This window comes from Pan paniscus, chromosome 19, assembly GCF_029289425.2.
Source record: "Pan paniscus chromosome 19, NHGRI_mPanPan1-v2.0_pri, whole genome shotgun sequence".
NCBI classification, from domain to species: Eukaryota; Metazoa; Chordata; class Mammalia; order Primates; family Hominidae; genus Pan; species Pan paniscus.
The window spans coordinates 66372939-66390702 of NC_073268.2; the positions used below are offsets into that span (position 1 = coordinate 66372939).

The following is a 17764-nucleotide window of genomic DNA, read 5'->3' on the forward strand; positions in this document are numbered from 1 at the left end:
CAGACTAGGAGAGAGCCGGGAGGATGGGCTGCAGCTGTGGAGGAGGGTTTCAGAGGAGAGAGGTCGGAGAGCAGAGGCCTGAGAAGCCAGAGGCAGGTGGAGAGAGGGTGGAAAGTGAGCAGCGGGCTGGGCTGGAGCCGCACACGCTCTCTCCCATGTTAAATAGCACCTTTAGAAAAATTCACAAGTCCCCATCCACAAAAAAAAAAAAAAAAAAGAAAAATATCAAGGAATAAAAATAGACTTTGAACAAAAAGGAACATTTGCTGGCCTGGGGGAGCATCTCAATTTCTATAGCACCAGTGATTCCCTCCCCACCCCACCCATCACATAGATGTAGCACCTTTGGTATAAAATGGGGAGCCGCTTCCACCCTGCCCCCATCCCCGCCCCCAGGCAGTTGCCCCGGTGACACATCAAGACAAGAACGAGGTAGTCTTTCAGCAACACAGTTACACAAGGAACAGAACAGTCTCTCCCGCCCAGCCCTGTGGCACAAGGGATTGACACGCGTTCCTCAAATCCGATGTTTCTGCTTTGTCGTGGCCCTTCCTGACTCTCCTCCAAACCCAGTGAGGGGCTGGTGGCTCCCCTGGCATGACCCCCTCAAAAACGAAGGGGAGATGTTGCAAGAGCCATGGGAGCGCCAGATGGCAAGGCTTCTTTGGCAGTCTGAGAACCCCAGGTCCCCCAGGGCCTGGGGGTGCTGGGCGGGCAGGAGCGGGCTGAGGGTGGGGGCCACTTGGGTGTTTGAGCATTGCCTTTGATTGCTGGGCAGACAATACATTGTTTCCTGTGTCTTCTGGGGAGACAGATTTGGGAAGGAGTGGAGGGGAGGCCCCAAGGGGGGTGTGGAGAAAGGAGCAGAAAGGGCAGCATTGGGGTTTCATAAGCCCAACGGGCAGAAAGGGACTTACCCCCGCATGGGTCTTCAAGCAAGTGGACCAAGCTTCCTTTTTTAAAAAGTTATTTATTTATTCTTTTTTTTTTTTTTTTTTTTGGTAAGGTTGAATGCACTTTTGGTTTTTGGTCATGTTCGGTTGGTCAAAGATAAAAACTAAGTTTGAGAGATGAATGCAAAGGAAAAAAATATTTTCCAAAGTCCATGTGAAATTGTCTCCCATTTTTTGGCTTTTGGGGGGGTTCAGTTTGGGTTGCTTGTCTGTTTCCGGGTTGGGGGGAAAGTTGGTTGGGTGGGAGGGAGCCAGGTTGGGATGGAGGGAGTTTACAGGAAGCAGACAGGGCCAACGTCGAAGCCGAATTCCTGGTCTGGGGCACCAACGTCCAAGGGGGCCACATCGATGATGGGCAGGCGGGAGGTCTTGGTGGTTTTGTATTCAATCACTGTCTTGCCCCAGGCTCCGGTGTGACTCTGGGGTGGGGCGGAGACAACGGGAGGGGGCATTACCACGTGGGAGTGATGGAGAGAGGGCACTATGGCCTGGCCAAAAAGCCCAAGGCCGGAGAGGTGGGGCCCTGCCTGGGGATTCTGGGCACTCACCGTGCAGCCATCGACAGTGACGCTGTAGGTGAAGCGGCTGTTGCCCTCGGCGCGGATCTCGATCTCGTTGGAGCCCTGGAGGAGCAGGGCCTTCTTGAGGTTGCCAGTCTGCTGGTCCATGTAGGCCACGCTGTTCTTGCAGTGGTAGGTGATGTTCTGGGAGGCCTCGGTGGACATCAGGCGCAGGAAGGTCAGCTGGATGGCCACATCGGCAGGGTCGGAGCCCTGGCCGCCATACTCGAACTGCAGGGGAGGGGAGAGAGGGAAGAGTGAGCCGCTATGCGGGAACCTCTAGTCCTGCCTGGCCTCCCTGTCCAGGGTCCTCAGAGAGCTGTCCAATGCACCGTTATATCGAGAGGAGGCACCACCTGCCCATCGGCAGCCTGTGTCTGAACCACTATCAGGGACCTGAGACCCCTGCCTCCCGGCCCAGCTCTGTCCATCACCCTTAGCAGAGACCTACTCCAGGACTTCATGTCCCTTCTGAGCACTGGGCTAGCCCATCTCCTAACACTGGCTCTGAGGTCCAGCTCACGCACCTGGAATCCATCGGTCATGCTCTCGCCGAACCAGACATGCCTCTTGTCCTTGGGGTTCTTGCTGATGTACCAGTTCTTCTGGGCCACACTGGGCTGAGTGGGGTACACGCAGGTCTCACCAGTCTCCATGTTGCAGAAGACTTTGATGGCATCCAGGTTGCAGCCTTGGTTGGGGTCAATCCAGTACTCTCCTGTGGTAGGGCAGGGCAAGATGGAGTCAGGGAAAGGGAGCAGCCAGCACCATATGGTAGGGGCACATATGGGCATGGGGACCCTGGCATGGCAGGAGTAGGAGGGAGGGAGAGGCTAGGGCAGGCCCTCACCGCTCTTCCAGTCAGAGTGGCACATCTTGAGGTCGCGGCAGGTGCGGGCGGGGTTCTTGCGGCTGCCCTCGGGGCTCCGGATGTTCTCGATCTGCTGGCTCAGGCTCTTGAGGGTGGTGTCCACCTCGAGGTCACGGTCACGAACCACATTGGCATCATCAGCCCGGTAGTAGCGGCCACCATCATGAGCCTTCTCTTGAGGTGGCTGGGGCAGGAAGCTGAAGTCGAAACCAGCGCTGGGAGGACCAGGGGGACCAGGAGGTCCAGGAGGGCCGGGGGGACCCTGCACAGAGAGGGAGGAGAGTGGGGATTACCGGCATCCAAGTGCTTTGGGGGCTGGAGGGCCATGAGCAGAGGGGATGAGGGGCTACTTACAACAGGACCAGCATCACCAGTGCGACCGCGAGGACCAGGGGGCCCAATGGGGCCAGGGAGACCGTTGAGTCCATCTTTGCCAGGAGCACCAGCAGAGCCAGGGGGACCCTGGAGTGGGGGAAATGGTTTGAGAAAGGCTGCCAGAAGCCTGAACAACCCCAGCTCTGGAGGAGAGGCCCACCACCCTCCCTGCTGGCTCTGGCCCCACGGCTCATAGAGCCAGCCTCAGCCTCTTTCCATAGGACATGCCATAGCTCCTCCCAGCCGCTGAGCCAGGGGAGGACGGATTGGGGAGCAGAGAGGCCAAAGCTAGATCAGATTGTTTGTTCAGGATTCTTCCTTTCTTTGCCCACTCCCTGTCCCTGAACCCTTCTCCAGAGAGGCAAAGGGTGCCTGGGTCCCTGGCAAGGGTCCCCGAGGTGAGCCTGGGCTTGGGGCTCAGGAAGAGGAGAGAGAAGGCATGACTTACTCGGGGACCAGCAGGACCAGAGGCTCCAGAGGGACCTTGTTCACCAGGAGAGCCCTGAAGCACAGATAAAAAGGCAATTCAGGCCCAGTGAGGGTCAAATGTAGCCTGAGGGCCTGGCTGGAGAGACAAGGGCAGTGTGGGCAACCCATGCCCCTTCATTATTCTGGAAATCTAGCCCGAGGGTGTCCATAGGCAGAGACCTCTCCCATAATCCCTCTCTGTGTACCCCTCACCCTCTCAGAAGCTACTTGGACATGCCCACAAATCTTCAGACCCCAGTCCCCACTAGGGAGGGGAAAGAATGACTATCCAGAGGGGGAAACTGAGGCAAAGCTCTCCCTCCTATCACACAGCACAGCATGGGGACTGGGGAGGGGCTGAGCATACTCACAGGAGGGCCAGGGGGACCCTGGAGGCCAGAGAAGCCACGGTGACCCTTTATGCCTCTGTCGCCCTGTTCGCCTGTCTCACCCTTGTCACCACGGGGGCCTTGGGGTCCCTAGAAGAGAGAAAGGGACAAACTGTCAGGCGGAAGTTCCATTGGCATCGAGTGGGGCACTGTCTGCATCTGTAGAGTTCTGAAGGCATGGGGGACACAGCAGGGTACTTACGGCGGGGCCACGGGCGCCAACAGGGCCGACAGGACCGGCGGGACCAGCAGGACCCTGGGGAGAGCAAGGAAAGCATGAGCTCTTGGCCAGGGAAGGCTGAGGCTGGGGCTGCAGGATGAGGCCTCCCCTCTGCTGGATCTCTCTCTCCTCAGCTGCTTCCCACTGTGGCCATCTCTCCCAACTCCCAGGGAAACCTCCCCACTGCAATCTTCACGGGAGCTGGGGCAATTCATGGGAGAGGCGGTCCTGTCTGGGAGAGGGGACTTGGGGCTGAGCTTTAACTCAGTTTTTTGGATTAAGGCCCTGACATCTTGCAGGATCTCCTTTCCTCCCCCTGCCTGGGTGAAGTCCGACACCCATCCCCAGGCCTCCAAGGAGGCCTGGAGAGTCCCTGGCCTGACCAGGTACAGGGAACTGGAGCCCAGCTACTTACAGTCTCACCACGATCACCACTCTTGCCAGCAGGGCCAACGGGGCCAGGGGCACCAGGAGCACCAGGAGCACCAGGGGGTCCAGCGGGGCCGGTCTCACCACGGTCACCCTGGCGGGGAGAGCACGGGAATATGGGTCAGCCCCGGGTGAAGGGCCAGGATGGGGCAGGGAAGCAGCAGACAAGGCTGTGGTCATGGAGTGTTGCCATCTTACCTTGGCGCCAGGAGAACCGTCTCGTCCAGGGGAACCTTCGGCACCAGGAGCTCCCTGCAGAGAGAGAGAGAGAGAAGTGAGAGTCAGCCGGGGAAGAGGGCTTAGGCAAGGCCACAATGGCCACGCTGAGGGTACTGGCATGGGGGCTGGGGACTGCTCACCTCACGTCCAGATTCACCAGGGGGTCCAGCCAATCCAGGGGGGCCCATGGGACCAGGGGGACCACGTTCACCACTTGCTCCTGAGGGACCTTGTTTGCCAGGTTCACCCTAAGGGAGAAGAAAGAGTCAGGCCAGAGATAGGGTCTGGGAGGACCCTTGAGTCCGCTGGGGTCATCTCTACCAAATCTGTTCTCCTTGGCTCCGCCCCACTCCAAGTCCTGTGATGGTTTTTCTCAGGGCCCCCCAGGGTGAGGGGGGCACTTACAGAGGGGCCAGGAAGACCAGGGAAGCCTCTTTCTCCTCTCTGACCAGGCAGGCCGACCACACCACGCTGTCCAGCAATACCTTGAGGCCCGGGAGTACCAGGAGCACCCTTTGGGAGGCAAACAGGGGTGAGGTGCCAGACAGCAGCACAGGGACCCCTCCCCAGCTCTGGACACCTCCGGAGCTGCAGAGATCTGAGCTGGCACTTACAGCAGGACCATCAGCACCAGGGGATCCTTTCTCGCCAGCAGGGCCAGGGGGACCAGGGGGACCAACTTCACCAGGACGTCCAGCAGGGCCAGTCTCACCACGGGGACCTTTGCCACCTTCTTTGCCAGCAGGACCAGGAGGGCCAGGGGGTCCAGCATTTCCCTGGATGGGGATAGGAGGGGCTGTCAGACTCCAGGGGGCTCTGGTGCATCATTGGGTCCTCAGTCAGCCCCACCATCCTTCTGGCAGCCCCCACCCAGCACCCCCAACCTATAGCAGTGGACTCTGCTGCAGAGACTTACAGAGGGGCCAGGGGGACCGACTCGGCCAGCAGCACCAGGGAAACCAGTAGCACCCTGGAAGGAGAGAACATAGGAACAGTCAGAGGGAGAACAGCCAACTCATCCGACCCAGCTGCCCTCACCTGCCACCGCTGCCTGGGGAGAGGGGAGAGGCTCAGCAGAGAGGCGGGTGATACTCACAGGGGGACCAGCGCTGCCGCGAGCACCTTTGGCTCCAGGAGCACCAACATTACCCTGTAGGAGAGCACAGAGGCATCAAGCCTGGACCCGTCCTGGGTCCCAGCCCACCAGCCTCGTGGGCACAGAGGGCAAGCCACTCACAATGGGGCCAGGGGGTCCAGCGGGTCCGGCAGGGCCAGGGGGACCAGCATCGCCTTTAGCACCAGCATCACCAGGTTCGCCTTTAGCACCAGGTTGGCCGTCAGCACCCTGGGGGAGGAAGCAGGGCGGTGAATGGAGGGAAGGAGGCAGGAGTTTCCACTGGCTGGGGGAGGAGCAGTAATGGAGGCAGGAAGATGCTTGGGTGGGAAACAATCCCGTCTCCACCCTTCTCCCCTGAGGATGGCTGACGCCTTTGTCCTCATTCCGTCCCTCGAGGTCCCAGGTCCCAGTCGGTGATGAAAAATGATGGGGGTCTTGGTACTCACAGGGGGGCCAGCGAAGCCAGCAGGGCCGGGGGGACCAGGCTCACCACGGTCTCCCTAGAAGAAAAGGAGTCAGATTGGAGAGATGTGCTGACAGGAGGGAAGGCGGGGATGCGGTGAGGGGAGAGGCAAGGGGTGAAGGCACAGACAGGGCCAGGGGTGCTGTGTGAAGGGAGGGAAGGGCCAAGTATGGGGTCTTAACAGGTCTTCTGTACTTACGGGGGCACCACGAGCTCCAGTGGGACCAGCAGGGCCGCTGGGACCACTTTCACCCTGAGAGCAAGGGACAAGAGGATCAGGGTCAGGGCCTCCCCTGAATACTCCTAGTAGATGACCCCAGGAGAGCCTCCCCTCCTTCTGGTCCCTCCAGGTTCCCAGGTTGACAGCTCAGTTTGGCAGGACCTGCTCTCCCAACGCAACCCCACGGAACCGTGCCCAGGCCTGCTGAGGAGGCTATGTGTTAGGGCAGAAGGTGGGGAGGCGGCCACCTCACCTTGTCACCAGGGGCACCAGCAGGGCCAGGAGGACCAATGGGGCCGGTCAGACCACGGACGCCATCTTTGCCAGGAGAGCCATCAGCACCTTTGGGACCAGCATCACCCTAAAGACATGGATAAGCTTGAGATTTCCAGTGTGGGGCAAGGTGACCTATAGTGTTCTGCTTGTGTCTGGGTTTCCTGAGAGGCCCTCTGCAGCTCTGCCCTGCCTCCACCTGGGCCAAGGACTCAAAGATTCTTTCAGGAAAAAGGGTGCCTGCCTGGAGACTCAGGTGGAACTGAGGTTAAGAGGCCCCTGACTTGTGTAGCGGGATGAATAAGGGAGCCTCCACCAAGGAGATGCCCCCACCTCTCATCACCATGGTAACTCATGGGGAGAGATGGGCCTGGACCACAAGGAGAGGATTCATCAGCAAAAAGGCCAGAGGGGAAAGGGGAAGAGGGGAGGATTAGTGAGAAGAGGGACAGATCCCAGAGAGAAGGAGAGATGCTGAGAGATTCAAAGCAGGCAGAGATGGGAGCCATGTAGGGCTCAGGGGAGGGGGAAGGTTGAACTTACTCTGTCACCCTTAGGCCCTGGAAGACCAGCTGCACCACGTTCACCAGGCATTCCCTGAAGGCCAGGGGCGCCCTGGCTACCGGGAGCTCCAGGGGCACCAGCATCACCCTATGTGACAACCAAGAAGACTGGAGTGAGGCCTGGGGCCCCAAGAGTGGGTCACAGCCCTAAGCCCCGCTTGGTATCTCCCAGGCTTGTTTCCAAGGCCAACGACAAGCCTTGAGAAAAGATGAAAAGACTCACAGCCCAGACTCCAGGCTGTGTGTGGGCCCCTACCCTGGTCTTTTCCCCCCACCCCACACCCTATCTCCATGGCTTTGGTCATGGCCCACCATCCCCTGCTGCAGGAGGGGTGAGACCTGGTCCCTGGGCTACTTGCCAGAGCCCCTTCCACACTGCCCTCACCTTAGCACCATCGTTGCCGGGAGCACCGTTGGCCCCTCGGGGACCAGCAGGACCAGGGGGACCTTGCACACCACGCTCACCAGGGAAACCTCTCTCGCCCTAGAAGGGAAGGACAGGGCATGTGAAGGCTGCTCTGGAGATAGGGCCAAGTACAACGCACCTTGATGGATGCAGCGAGAGAGGCCTACTTACTCTTGCTCCAGAGGGGCCAGGGGCACCAAGGTCTCCAGGAACACCCTGAGGGGGAGGGAGAGAGGAACAGACAGTGAGCAAAACCTACCTGGGGCCACTCTGCTGGAAAGCACGGTCCTTCCTCCTGGGGTCTGGCCGTGATTAGAGAGGAACCCCTTCTCAGCACTGAATTGAGATTATCCCAAACAGCCCCTCTCTTCCTCCTAGGGATGTGTCAAAGGCTTCCCCCCTCCCCAAACTATGGACCAAGATTTATCAATAGAAGGGTTGAGGGAAAGTCACAGCATATTCCAGCAACTCTTAAAAGAAGTCACCCAGACTAGCAGTCATGCAGCCCCCACTTCCCTCTGTGCTGCTCCCTTCATGGGAGGAAGTTCTTTCCGGCGTCTAACCTCAATCCCTCTAGTTGATGGCTGTCTGATTAGCTAGGAGCAGGGGCCTGTCCCTCTGGATTCCCTGCATCTCCCACCCCTCTGGCCGGCTGCTCCCTCTTACCTGTTCACCAGGTTTGCCTGCTTCACCTGGAGGACCAGCAGGACCAGGGAGACCCTGTAGGTGGGAAATGGGGGAAGAAGGGAGGGAAGGTTTAGAATCTGGAAGAGACCAAAGAGGTGTTTCCTACCCCTACCTCCCAGCATCCTGACAGCCATGAGGCCTCACCTGGAATCCGGGGGAGCCAGCAGGGCCTTGTTCACCTCTCTCGCCAGCGGGACCCTGCACAGAGAGAACACTACAGTCACGGGGAGGCCAAGGAGACGAGGGGCTGAGGGTGTCTCCCCTTTTCTGCTCCCCAGATCTCCCCATCAGGGACACTCACAGCAGGGCCAGGGGGTCCCTGAGCTCCAGCCTCTCCATCTTTGCCAGCAGGACCCTGCAGGGAGAGAGCAAAGGGGAACTCAGGGTTAGGAGGCCCCGAGCAGCTGAGGACTGTGGCCTCTAGCACCCCTCCTGCAGGGAGGAGAAAGTGCCGGGGCAGCAATGGGAAGGAGGTAGGGATGGAAAGGAGATACTTACGACAGCGCCAGGGGGTCCGGGAACACCTCGCTCTCCAGCCTTGCCGGGCTCTCCCTGTGGAGAAAGGGAGTTAGGGTTGAGGGGGCTGAAGTGAGAAGCCAGGGCCTCCTGGGGCCTCTCATTTACTCTGAGTGGGACTTTTTAAGGGACTTTCTTTTCAAAAGACTGGCCCCCGGGGAATGCCCCTGCAGGTGCTTCTTGCTGGGCCCTTTCTGAGCCCACTCCTCCCAAGATGCCCTTCCAGGCTCCTCCTCCTGCACCCTCTCCCCTGCCTTTTCCCTGTTAGATGCCCGCTGTGGCCTGCACTGCAAAGGGCTTTCATCTTCTCTGCTATCTCCTTTTGGACCTCAAAGAATCCACCAAGACTGGGGGTGCCTATCATATCAAAGGCCTGTCCTATCCCCACGTGTCGGGGTGGAGGGCCACCAACAACACTTATTTCCAGGACAGAGCAGTGGTCATGGAGCCTGGAGAAGTGTTTCATTTTTTCTTTCTTTCTTTCTTCTTTTTTTTTTTTTTGAGACGGAATCTCGCACTGTTGCCCAGGCTGGAGTGCAATGGCGTGATCTCAGCTCACTGCAACCTCCACCTCCCGGGTTCATGCAATTCTCCTGCCTCAGCCTCCTGACTAGCTGGGATTACAGGTGCACACCACCACACCCAGCTAATCTTTTGTATTTTTAGTAGAGACGTGGTTTCACTATGTTGGCCCGACTGGTCTCAAACTCCTGACCTCATGGTCTGCCCGCCTTGGCCTCCCAAAGTGCTGGGATTACAGGCATGAGCCACTGTGCCCCGCCGAGAAGTCTTTCATTTTACAGATAGGGAGGCTGAGGTCCAGAAAGTGAGAGTGAGTGGCCACACGGCAGGTCAGCAGCACAGCTGAGCCCAGAGCCCAGGACTCCTTCAAGTCTCAGGTGTGTTTGTCCCTGGCTCTTCATGGATCCTCACTGAATACTCACAGCAGCACCTTTAGGTCCAGGGAATCCCATCACACCAGCCTGACCACGGGCACCAGGTGGGCCTGGGGGTCCGGGGCGACCATCTTGACCGGCAGGACCCTAAGGATGGGAGGCACGAAAGCAGCAGTGAGGACAGCAGGGAAGCAGACAGGACAATGGCAGGGGGTTCAGGGGGAGTGATACTTACAGGGGGGCCAGTTTTGCCATCAGGACCAGGGCTGCCAGGGCTTCCAGTCAGACCCTGGGGAGGCAGAAAGGTATGAGTGGGATTTGGGGAGAAGCATGATGGAGGTAGGGGAGGACTCCGGAGGGCAGACCCTTGGGCCTGATCCAGAACGCCTCATCCCAGACCCTACACGGGATGGTCAGGGCCTGGCCAAGCCAGGCTGAAAGCCTGGGGCCTCACCTTGGCACCAGGCAGACCAGCTTCACCGGGACGACCAGCTTCACCAGGAGATCCTTTGGGGCCAGCAGGGCCAGGAGAACCACGTTCACCAGCGGGACCCTGGTTGGGGGAAGTCACAGGAACAGTTAGGGTCTCAAGTTTGTGGCTCTTTGCCACGGGCCAAAAGAGGAAGATGCCCAGGGAGCGGCAGGGTCAGCCCCCCGGCCTCAAGGAGAGGTTACCTTGGGACCAGCAACACCATCTGCGCCAGGGAAACCACGGCTACCAGGTCCACCCTGCAGGAGGAGAGGAGGCCAGTGAACTCCGAGACACACGGGCACCAGCCAGGCAATGAGGGTGGAGCGGGAGGGGGCGGGCAGGGACACTTACACGCTCACCAGGGGGTCCGGGCAGGCCAGTGGGTCCGGGTTCACCTCGAGCTCCTCGCTTTCCTTCCTCTCCAGCAGGGCCAGGGGGTCCTTGAACACCAACAGGGCCCTGGAGAGGGCCGAGAGGAGGAGGCGGCCTGTGGTGAGGGGCCATCCTGTGCCAGCCTCAGAGCCGGCTGAGGCTGGGCCTCCAGTGTCAGGGGTTCCTGGGGGTGTGGCAGGGACTCCCCCAGAAGACTAGGGGCTCCTCTTCCTTTCTGGATTTCCCTCAGGGGGCTCCTAGGGCAGGGTGGGCGGGGCTGCAAGAAGGATGGCAGGGAGACTTACAGGCTCTCCCTTAGCACCAGTGTCTCCTTTGCTGCCAGGAGCACCAGGTTCACCCTGCAAGGGGGGAGAAGAGGATGAGCTGAGAGTTGGGGGCGCTCAGTTGGCCTGCGTCTTCCTGCTCCCCAGATGAGAGCCGCACTGGAGCCAGTGCATGGGGTGGGCAGAAGGGAGAGTTTGGTACTCACGCTGTTACCCTTGGGACCAGGAGGGCCGCCGGGGCCCTGGGGTCCAGAGGGGCCTCGGGCACCAGGGAAGCCAGGAGCACCAGCAATACCAGGAGCACCCTGTGGGAGGCAGACAGCCAGGGCGTGAGCCTAGGAGCAGAGGGAAAGGGGCAGGCAGGCTGCAGGCAGCAGGAGTGGGACTGAAGCCTGGCAGGATACTTACATTGGCACCTTTAGCACCAGGCTGTCCATCAGCACCAGGGTTTCCCTGTGGCACAGAGAAAGGAGTGTCAGCAACAGGCAAGGACTCTGAGGTTAGAAAGTGGCAAAGGGGACACTGAGTCGGGGACACTTACAGCAGGGCCAGCAGCACCAGCAGGGCCAGGGGGGCCAGGCTCACCACGCACACCCTGGGGACCTTCAGAGCCTCGGGGCCCTTGGGGACCAGCTTCACCCTGAATCAGAAGAAAGGACATATCAGAAGCCACCCTGGGAAACCCAACCTTGCCTCTCAGGATGGCAGGAGGAAGGGGAGACAGGGACAGGAGAGCAATGATCAGGACTCTAAGATCAGAGACGGAGACCCCAGGACAAAGGTGTTAGTGAACGGGCTGCTCTCTTGCCACTCTGGGTCCCTTTGGTTTGGGGAACAGGGAGACATGAACCCCTTGGCCCATGAGGGTCATGCTTAGAGGAGAGTGGGGGGTCTCACCTTAGCACCAACAGCACCAGGGAAGCCAGGAGGACCAGCGGGGCCGGTGGGACCCTGTGAATGAAATGGAGATGTTAGCGAGAAGGAAGAGATGGCAGCTGCAAGTCACACCCTGGGACAGAGGAAGTCCTGGGGTTCAGACCAACATAACCTGCCCCCATTGTCAGCCCCAAGAGCAGACACTGAGACCCCTCCCCACTCCCAGGCCCTGAGGCCTACAGGCCACACTCACAGGGGGCCCGGCAGCACCAGTAGCACCATCATTTCCACGAGCACCCTGCAGGAGAGAGGGGAAGCCCCGTTAAGTCCACTGAGCACTGGCCAGTCCCTAGAGTTCCTGGGGAGCCCCTTCCAGAGGTCAGGGATCCCCCAAGGGGCCAGGAGTACTTACAGCAGGGCCAGGGGCTCCAGGGCGACCTCTCTCACCAGGCAGACCACGGGGGCCCTGACAACCAAACCAAGAGAAGTCAGATGAGATGGGAGACAGCCTTGTTCCCCCAGGCCTCCATCTTGCCCCTGCCTCCTGCCCCATCCCTGCCCTCTGGAACTGGGCACACTCACCATCTGACCAGGAGCTCCATTTTCACCAGGGCTGCCAGGTTCACCCTGTAGATCAGAGAATAATGAGTGAGAAATTCATTCATGGTGGGACTCTGGGGATGTGGAGGACCATGATGTTCAGACAGCCTCTTACCTTAGGACCAGCAGGACCAGCATCTCCCTTGGCACCATCCAAACCACTGAAACCCTAAAGCAGGAAAGATGTAGAAGGTAAGAACCTGTGGAGGGGGTGGAACAGCCTTGACATCCACCTAGATCTGAGAAAGAGCCTTGGGAGGTCATCACCGCCATCCCTTTGTTTCTGAGCTAGACTAAACCCCAACTGGCTCTAGATCTCACCCAATCGTTTAATCGGGACTGCTTTCCCATGGAGGGAGGTGCTTTTGGATGTCCACTCTCTGTCCCTTGGGACTTCTGTAGCTGCCACCCACCATGATGCAACTCAGGATCTTTTGGGGAAGAGGCTGGGACTGGATGGGGGTATGCTAGGGACTTGGGGAGCTTAAATGACTCAAAGGTGACTCACTCGGTGTCCCTTCATTCCAGGGAGGCCAGCTGTTCCGGGCAATCCTCGAGCACCCTGGAGAGAGATGAAGAAGACAAGGAAGGGCCATTAGAACACATCACTGTGGACCCAGCTCCTAAATGAAGCCCAAGTGCAGTGAAGCCCAGGTTCAGCCACAGCCCCCTGCTCACCTGAGGCCCAGGAGGCCCACGCTCACCAGGACGACCAGGTTTTCCAGCTTCCCCCTGAGAGGGAGAGAAAAGACCATCATGCCCCTGCCTCCCCACCACCGCCTAGGGGCTGGAAAAGTGGAGAAGGTCTCAGTCTTCTTTGGATTGTTGCAGGTCAGGTTTGGGGGCCCAGAATCTTATCTTTGAATCTAGAGCTCAGTTTAAATCTACAGTGAAACCTTCGTTTGGTGAAATCTGAGTGCCTCTAAAGGAATTTCTGTCTACTTCTGTCACCAGCATTTTAATTTCACCATCTGCACACCAATTTCCCCAAAGGGATGGGGTTGGGGATTGCTCTAAGGTGGCTGGGGTGAGGAGAACAGTCACTTTGTTGGGGACATGGAATCATCTCACTAAGTGAAAAGATCATTGTTCCAGGGCAGTGCGTGCATCAGAGAGGACTTGCCCTCCTTCCTCTGAGTATCGTTCCCAAATGTGGTGGAGTGGAAATTGCAGGACCCAACCCATGGAGGCCATGGGGTCAGATGGTATCTTCTTGCTGGGGATACTTACATCATCTCCGTTCTTTCCAGGGGGACCAGGGGGACCTCGGGGACCCATGGGACCCTAGAAAAGATAGAAGAGGTGGTTAGACTATGGATAAGAAAAAAAGAAGGGGAAGGCTGGGATTGAAGGGAAGAGGTAAGGAAGACCCCAGGCCTGGGAGTTCTTCTATAGGAGAGTCTGTGTGTTTGTAGAAGGAGTATGAATCTGTATAGAGAGTGCTTACTGAAGCTCCAGGCTCGCCAGGCTCACCAGGGGGACCTTGGAAGCCTTGGGGACCCTTGAGAAGAAGGAAAAAGATGGGTTAGAAGACAAGTCCCTGTCAACCTTCTCCAATCTTACCAAGAGATCTCTGAGCATCTCTCCTGCCCTCATCCCAGTCTTCCCTCCAAAAGACCAAAGCCCAAGGAGGCATATGAAGACGTCCTGGATACTCACAGGTGCACCAGGGGGGCCAGGGAGACCACGAGGACCAGAGGGACCCTATAGAAGGAGAAGAAAGGGGGGTCATGGTGATCCCTCTGTAGGAAAGCATGTGGATGTAGTCATTCATGCCTGTTGGGACCACCCAGTCGTCCTGCATCCTTTCTGGACTCTGAGGTCCCAAAGGTGATCTTGACCTCCCAAGCTGTCTATACCAGCCGCCTATGCCCACCTCCTCTGGATACCCATTCTCTCTTCTGTCATCCATGCTCCCCCTGCTGGCTCACCATGGGGCCAGGCACGGAAATTCCTCCGGTTGATTTCTCATCATAGCCATAAGACAGCTGGGGAGCAAAGTTCTAGAACAAACAAGAGAAGTCAGAGTGAGGACAGTGAATTGAAAGGCAGAAGACGGCACTGAGGATGGAAGAAACTGACATCATGCACTTCCTGGTGTGATGTGCTGAGAAGAATAACATTGCTTTTAAGACATTCCTGCCAAAAATGCATCCCTGCATCTAATCTAATCAGACAATCCCAAATTGAGGGACAGTCTGCAAAACAACTGGACTCATCAAAACTCCCAGTGCCACTAAAGACAAAGAAAGTCTGAGGAACGTTCTACATTTGTGGAAACTAGAGACATGATGATTAAACGCAATACATAATCCTGGACTGGATCCCAGATTGGGGTGGTGGGGGGTGGAATCTATAAAGGACATTATCGGGACATCGGTGAACTTTGAATACGGGCTGCACATTAGAGAGTGAATTTAATCATTGTGTAGGTCAGTTAAGAGAATGCTCTTGTTTTTAGGAAAAACACACCTAAGTATTTAGGCGCAAAAGAGCCTGATGTTAGCAACTTGCTCAAACAGTTCAGAAAAAAAAAGATACATATACATAAACAGAGACTAATAAAGCACATGTCACAAACTGTGAAGGGTATGTGAGAGTTTCCTGTAGGATTCTTGCAACTTTTCTGTAAGTTTGAAATTATTTCAAAGTATAAAATTATGTCATCTGCCAAAAAACAAAAACAAAACAGGGGAGAGTGGACACACAAGGCCTCTCCACTTACTCCTCCGAGGCCAGGGGGTCCGGGGGGTCCGGGGGGTCCGGGGGGTCCGGGAAGTCCAGGCTGTCCAGGGATGCCATCTCGGCCAGGGGGGCCTGCGGGTCCCTGCAGGGGGAGAGGGCGGGGCCAGGGTGAGCGTGGGGCCGAGAGCCATGCCCACCTGCAGCCCCCCACAGCCCAGAGTGCAACGCTTACCCTTGGGCCTCGGGGGCCAGTGTCTCCCTTGGGTCCCTGTGGGATTGGGGGAGAAGAAACAAGAGGCCAGGTTAGAGAAGGGAGGACTGTGAGGAGTCACGGGCCGCGCAGGGGCAAAATTCGAGGGCAGGAGATTACCTCGACGCCGGTGGTTTCTTGGTCGGTGGGTGACTCTAGCGGACGAAGAGACGCGCGTTAGAGCCAAGGTTTGCTAATGCTGCTCCCGTCGGCAGAGGCCTCCAGCACGGAGGGCCAGCGAGCGCCGACCACCCCCAGCCCCAGCCCCAGGCCCCAGGCCCCAGGCCCCGAGCGCAGCCGCACCTGAGCCGTCGGGGCAGACGGGACAGCACTCGCCCTCGGGGACTTCGGCGCCGGGGCAGTTCTTGGTCTCGTCACAGATCACGTCATCGCACAACACCTTGCCGTTGTCGCAGACGCAGATCCGGCAGGGCTCGGGTTTCCACACGTCTCGGTCATGGTACCTGAGGCCGTTCTGTACGCAGGTGATTGGTGGGACTGGGACAGGCGGAAGAGGGGCGTTGTCAGTAGTGACTGCAACCCCCAGCTTACCACCTTTCCCCCGGGTCTAAGAGGCACACTTGGATTTTTCACTTCCCGCCCCTCCCCCCGTTCCTCTTTCCTCAAATCCTTAAAAGCTCGCCTGCTCCTCATCAGCGCGGGTGACAGCGCCGAGGCGCCTGGCCAGGGAGGCTGTAACTCTTTCCAGTTCTCAGGAATTTAAACAAAGCTTTAGTCCGCGGTGGCTTCCAACTCCAACCTCAGCCCATTGGCGCTGAAGCCAAGTGAAATAAAAACCACAGGGTGAGAGGGGGAGGGCGGGGGGAGAATAGGAGGGGCCCCATCGGGAGGGCAGGCTCGTGGGGAGTGGCTTGCGTGGAAGAGACAGCAGGAGGGCGAGGGAGGAGAGAAGGGAGGTCCAGCCCTCATCCCGCCCCCATTCCCTGGGCAGGTGGGATGGCGGGGGCGGGGCTAGGAGAATGGGAGCGGCTGATTGGAAGGGAGGCCCCCCCAAGACTTGAAATGTACCTCAAAATTAGGAGACACCCTAACCTCCAGCACCTAGACATCTTAAAAGCCCGCTCTCGGGGCCATCCCCAGTCCCCCAAAGCCAGCCAATGCCTCCAGGTCACTTTTAGCCAAAGAATCAAAAAGTCCGCAAATAGTCCAGAAGTTAGCTAACCACTCCCACCGCGCTAGCGGCTCCCCAGACGGCCACTAGGTGTCGGGCAACGCTAAGCAATGGGGCCGGGGCGGGGCCGACCTCACCGGCCCGACTACCTCTTTAAGAGGCTTGGGCTGCCCCATCCCCGGCTTTACTTTCCAGATCTAGAGGTGGGGGTCCGCACCCAGCAATAACCCGGGTCTTCCCGCTCCGGCTCCTGCCCCAGTAAGCGTTGGACCGGGAGACGCAGTGCTCAGCATCGGTCAGCAGGGGGCGCAAGGACCCCGCCCCGCCGAGTCCGCGCCAAAGTTTCTCATCCTCCACCCGCCCACGCTCCGCACCCCCTCCCCGGCGGCCCAGCACCCCCACGGCCCCAGCAACAGTCTAGCCCGCAGAGAGGGCAATCTTTCCTTATGAATCATCCCACGGCCTTCCTGATTGCTTCTACATCTTGGGCTTCAAATGCCCCGCTCGGCGCCCCCATCCCATCTTCGACGTGCTTTCCTCACTCTGCACCCAGATCCCCACTTTCCCGGTTGCGCGCTCGGGATTCTCTCTTGCACCAACTCACGCCGCGCTCCACCCTCACCTCCCGCTCCCGGGGCGCGTTCAACTCCAACCTCGCCCCAGGGTGAGCTCCCTCCTGTCTCAGGGCGCCGAGGAAGAGCCCTCATCATCTCCCTTCCATTCCCGAGTCTCCGGATCATCCACGTCTCGTTTTAAGCCGCGGCCCACGGGACCAAGCGCAAGGCGCGATATAGAGTATACTTGCACTCCCAAAAGTTTGAGACTTACTGTCTTCGTCTTGGCCCTCGACTTGGCCTTCCTCTTGGCCGTGCGTCAGGAGGGCGGTGGCCGCTAAGAGGAGCAGGAGCCGGAGGTCCACAAAGCTGAACATGTCTAGACCCTAGACATGTAGACTCTTTGCGGCTGGGGAGGGGGTTAGCGTCCGCTCATGCGTGGCCTCACACTCCGCGTGCCTCCTGCTCCGACCCCGAGGAGAAACTCCCGTCTGCTCCGACGACTGGCCCGGGCCCCTTTTATACTGTCCTGATGGAGAGCAGGGAGGAACCCTGCCCCTCGGAGAGGGGGAGCCGGCCGCCCGTGCCCCAGCCAATCAGAGCTGCCTGGCCCGGCCCCCAATTTGGGAGTTGGAATGGAGAGGGGGAGGAGGAGGGAAGGGAGTCCACCCCACATCTCCCCCCTTCGCAGCTCTGCCTCCCCAGCCCCCCAGCCCAGCCTGGGCCAGAGGTGCTGTGGTAGGGGTGCAGCTGGGTCCTCAGAATGGCGTGGGCTAACCAGTGGGTAGGGGTGCCCCTCTGCTCTCTTCCTGGGACCTCCAATCTAGAAGAAGTGGAACTGGGGAACTGGGGAGCTGGGTGGGGAGACTTCCAAAGGTGGAAGGGTTGGGGGTGTTGGGGAGGGGGTCCTCCTG

The 17764-nt window shown here is 58.7% G+C and overlaps 1 protein-coding gene across 2 annotated transcripts; it reads right to left on the bottom strand.

The window, feature by feature from the left end:
- Positions 1-954: 954 nt before the first annotated feature.
- Positions 955-17443, bottom strand: COL1A1 (collagen type I alpha 1 chain). 2 transcript variants are annotated; one of them, XM_003817459.5, is made up of 51 exons: positions 17125-17443; positions 15468-15662; positions 15285-15319; positions 15147-15182; positions 14955-15056; positions 14161-14232; positions 13889-13933; positions 13677-13730; positions 13460-13513; positions 12908-12961; positions 12738-12791; positions 12345-12398; positions 12212-12256; positions 12042-12095; positions 11883-11927; positions 11651-11704; positions 11295-11393; positions 11162-11206; positions 10960-11058; positions 10775-10828; positions 10449-10556; positions 10301-10354; positions 10080-10178; positions 9861-9914; positions 9674-9772; positions 8712-8765; positions 8515-8568; positions 8358-8411; positions 8193-8246; positions 7698-7742; positions 7506-7604; positions 7101-7208; positions 6538-6645; positions 6264-6317; positions 6048-6101; positions 5722-5829; positions 5581-5634; positions 5401-5454; positions 5099-5260; positions 4890-4997; positions 4625-4732; positions 4464-4517; positions 4252-4359; positions 3819-3872; positions 3599-3706; positions 3208-3261; positions 2739-2846; positions 2364-2646; positions 2041-2231; positions 1502-1744; positions 955-1372 (listed from the first exon to the last, which is right to left on the bottom strand). In XM_003817459.5, exons 1-51 carry the CDS (start codon positions 17225-17227, stop codon positions 1226-1228), a joined length of 4395 nt encoding a protein of 1464 aa, XP_003817507.2. In that variant the 5' UTR covers positions 17228-17443; the 3' UTR covers positions 955-1225. The 2 variants fall into 2 exon arrangements, with proteins under 2 accessions (XP_003817507.2, XP_063455318.1); XM_063599248.1 differs by having other exon boundaries at positions 955-1744; positions 17125-17371.
- Positions 17444-17764: the final 321 nt, after the last annotated feature.

Excerpts from the sequence above, each read along its gene's own strand:
- COL1A1 (XM_063599248.1), bottom strand. The coding sequence starts at position 17,227 with ATGTTCAGCTTTGTGGACCTCCGGCTCCTGCTCCTCTTAGCGGCCACC. Across the intron at positions 10,557-10,774 it reads CTGGTGCTAAGGGAGAGCCT|GGCCCTGTTGGTGTTCAAGG; the intron begins GTAAGTCTCCCT and ends GGCCCTCTCCAG. Across the intron at positions 2,232-2,363 it reads CCACTCTGACTGGAAGAGCG|GAGAGTACTGGATTGACCCC; the intron begins GTGAGGGCCTGC and ends GCCCTACCACAG.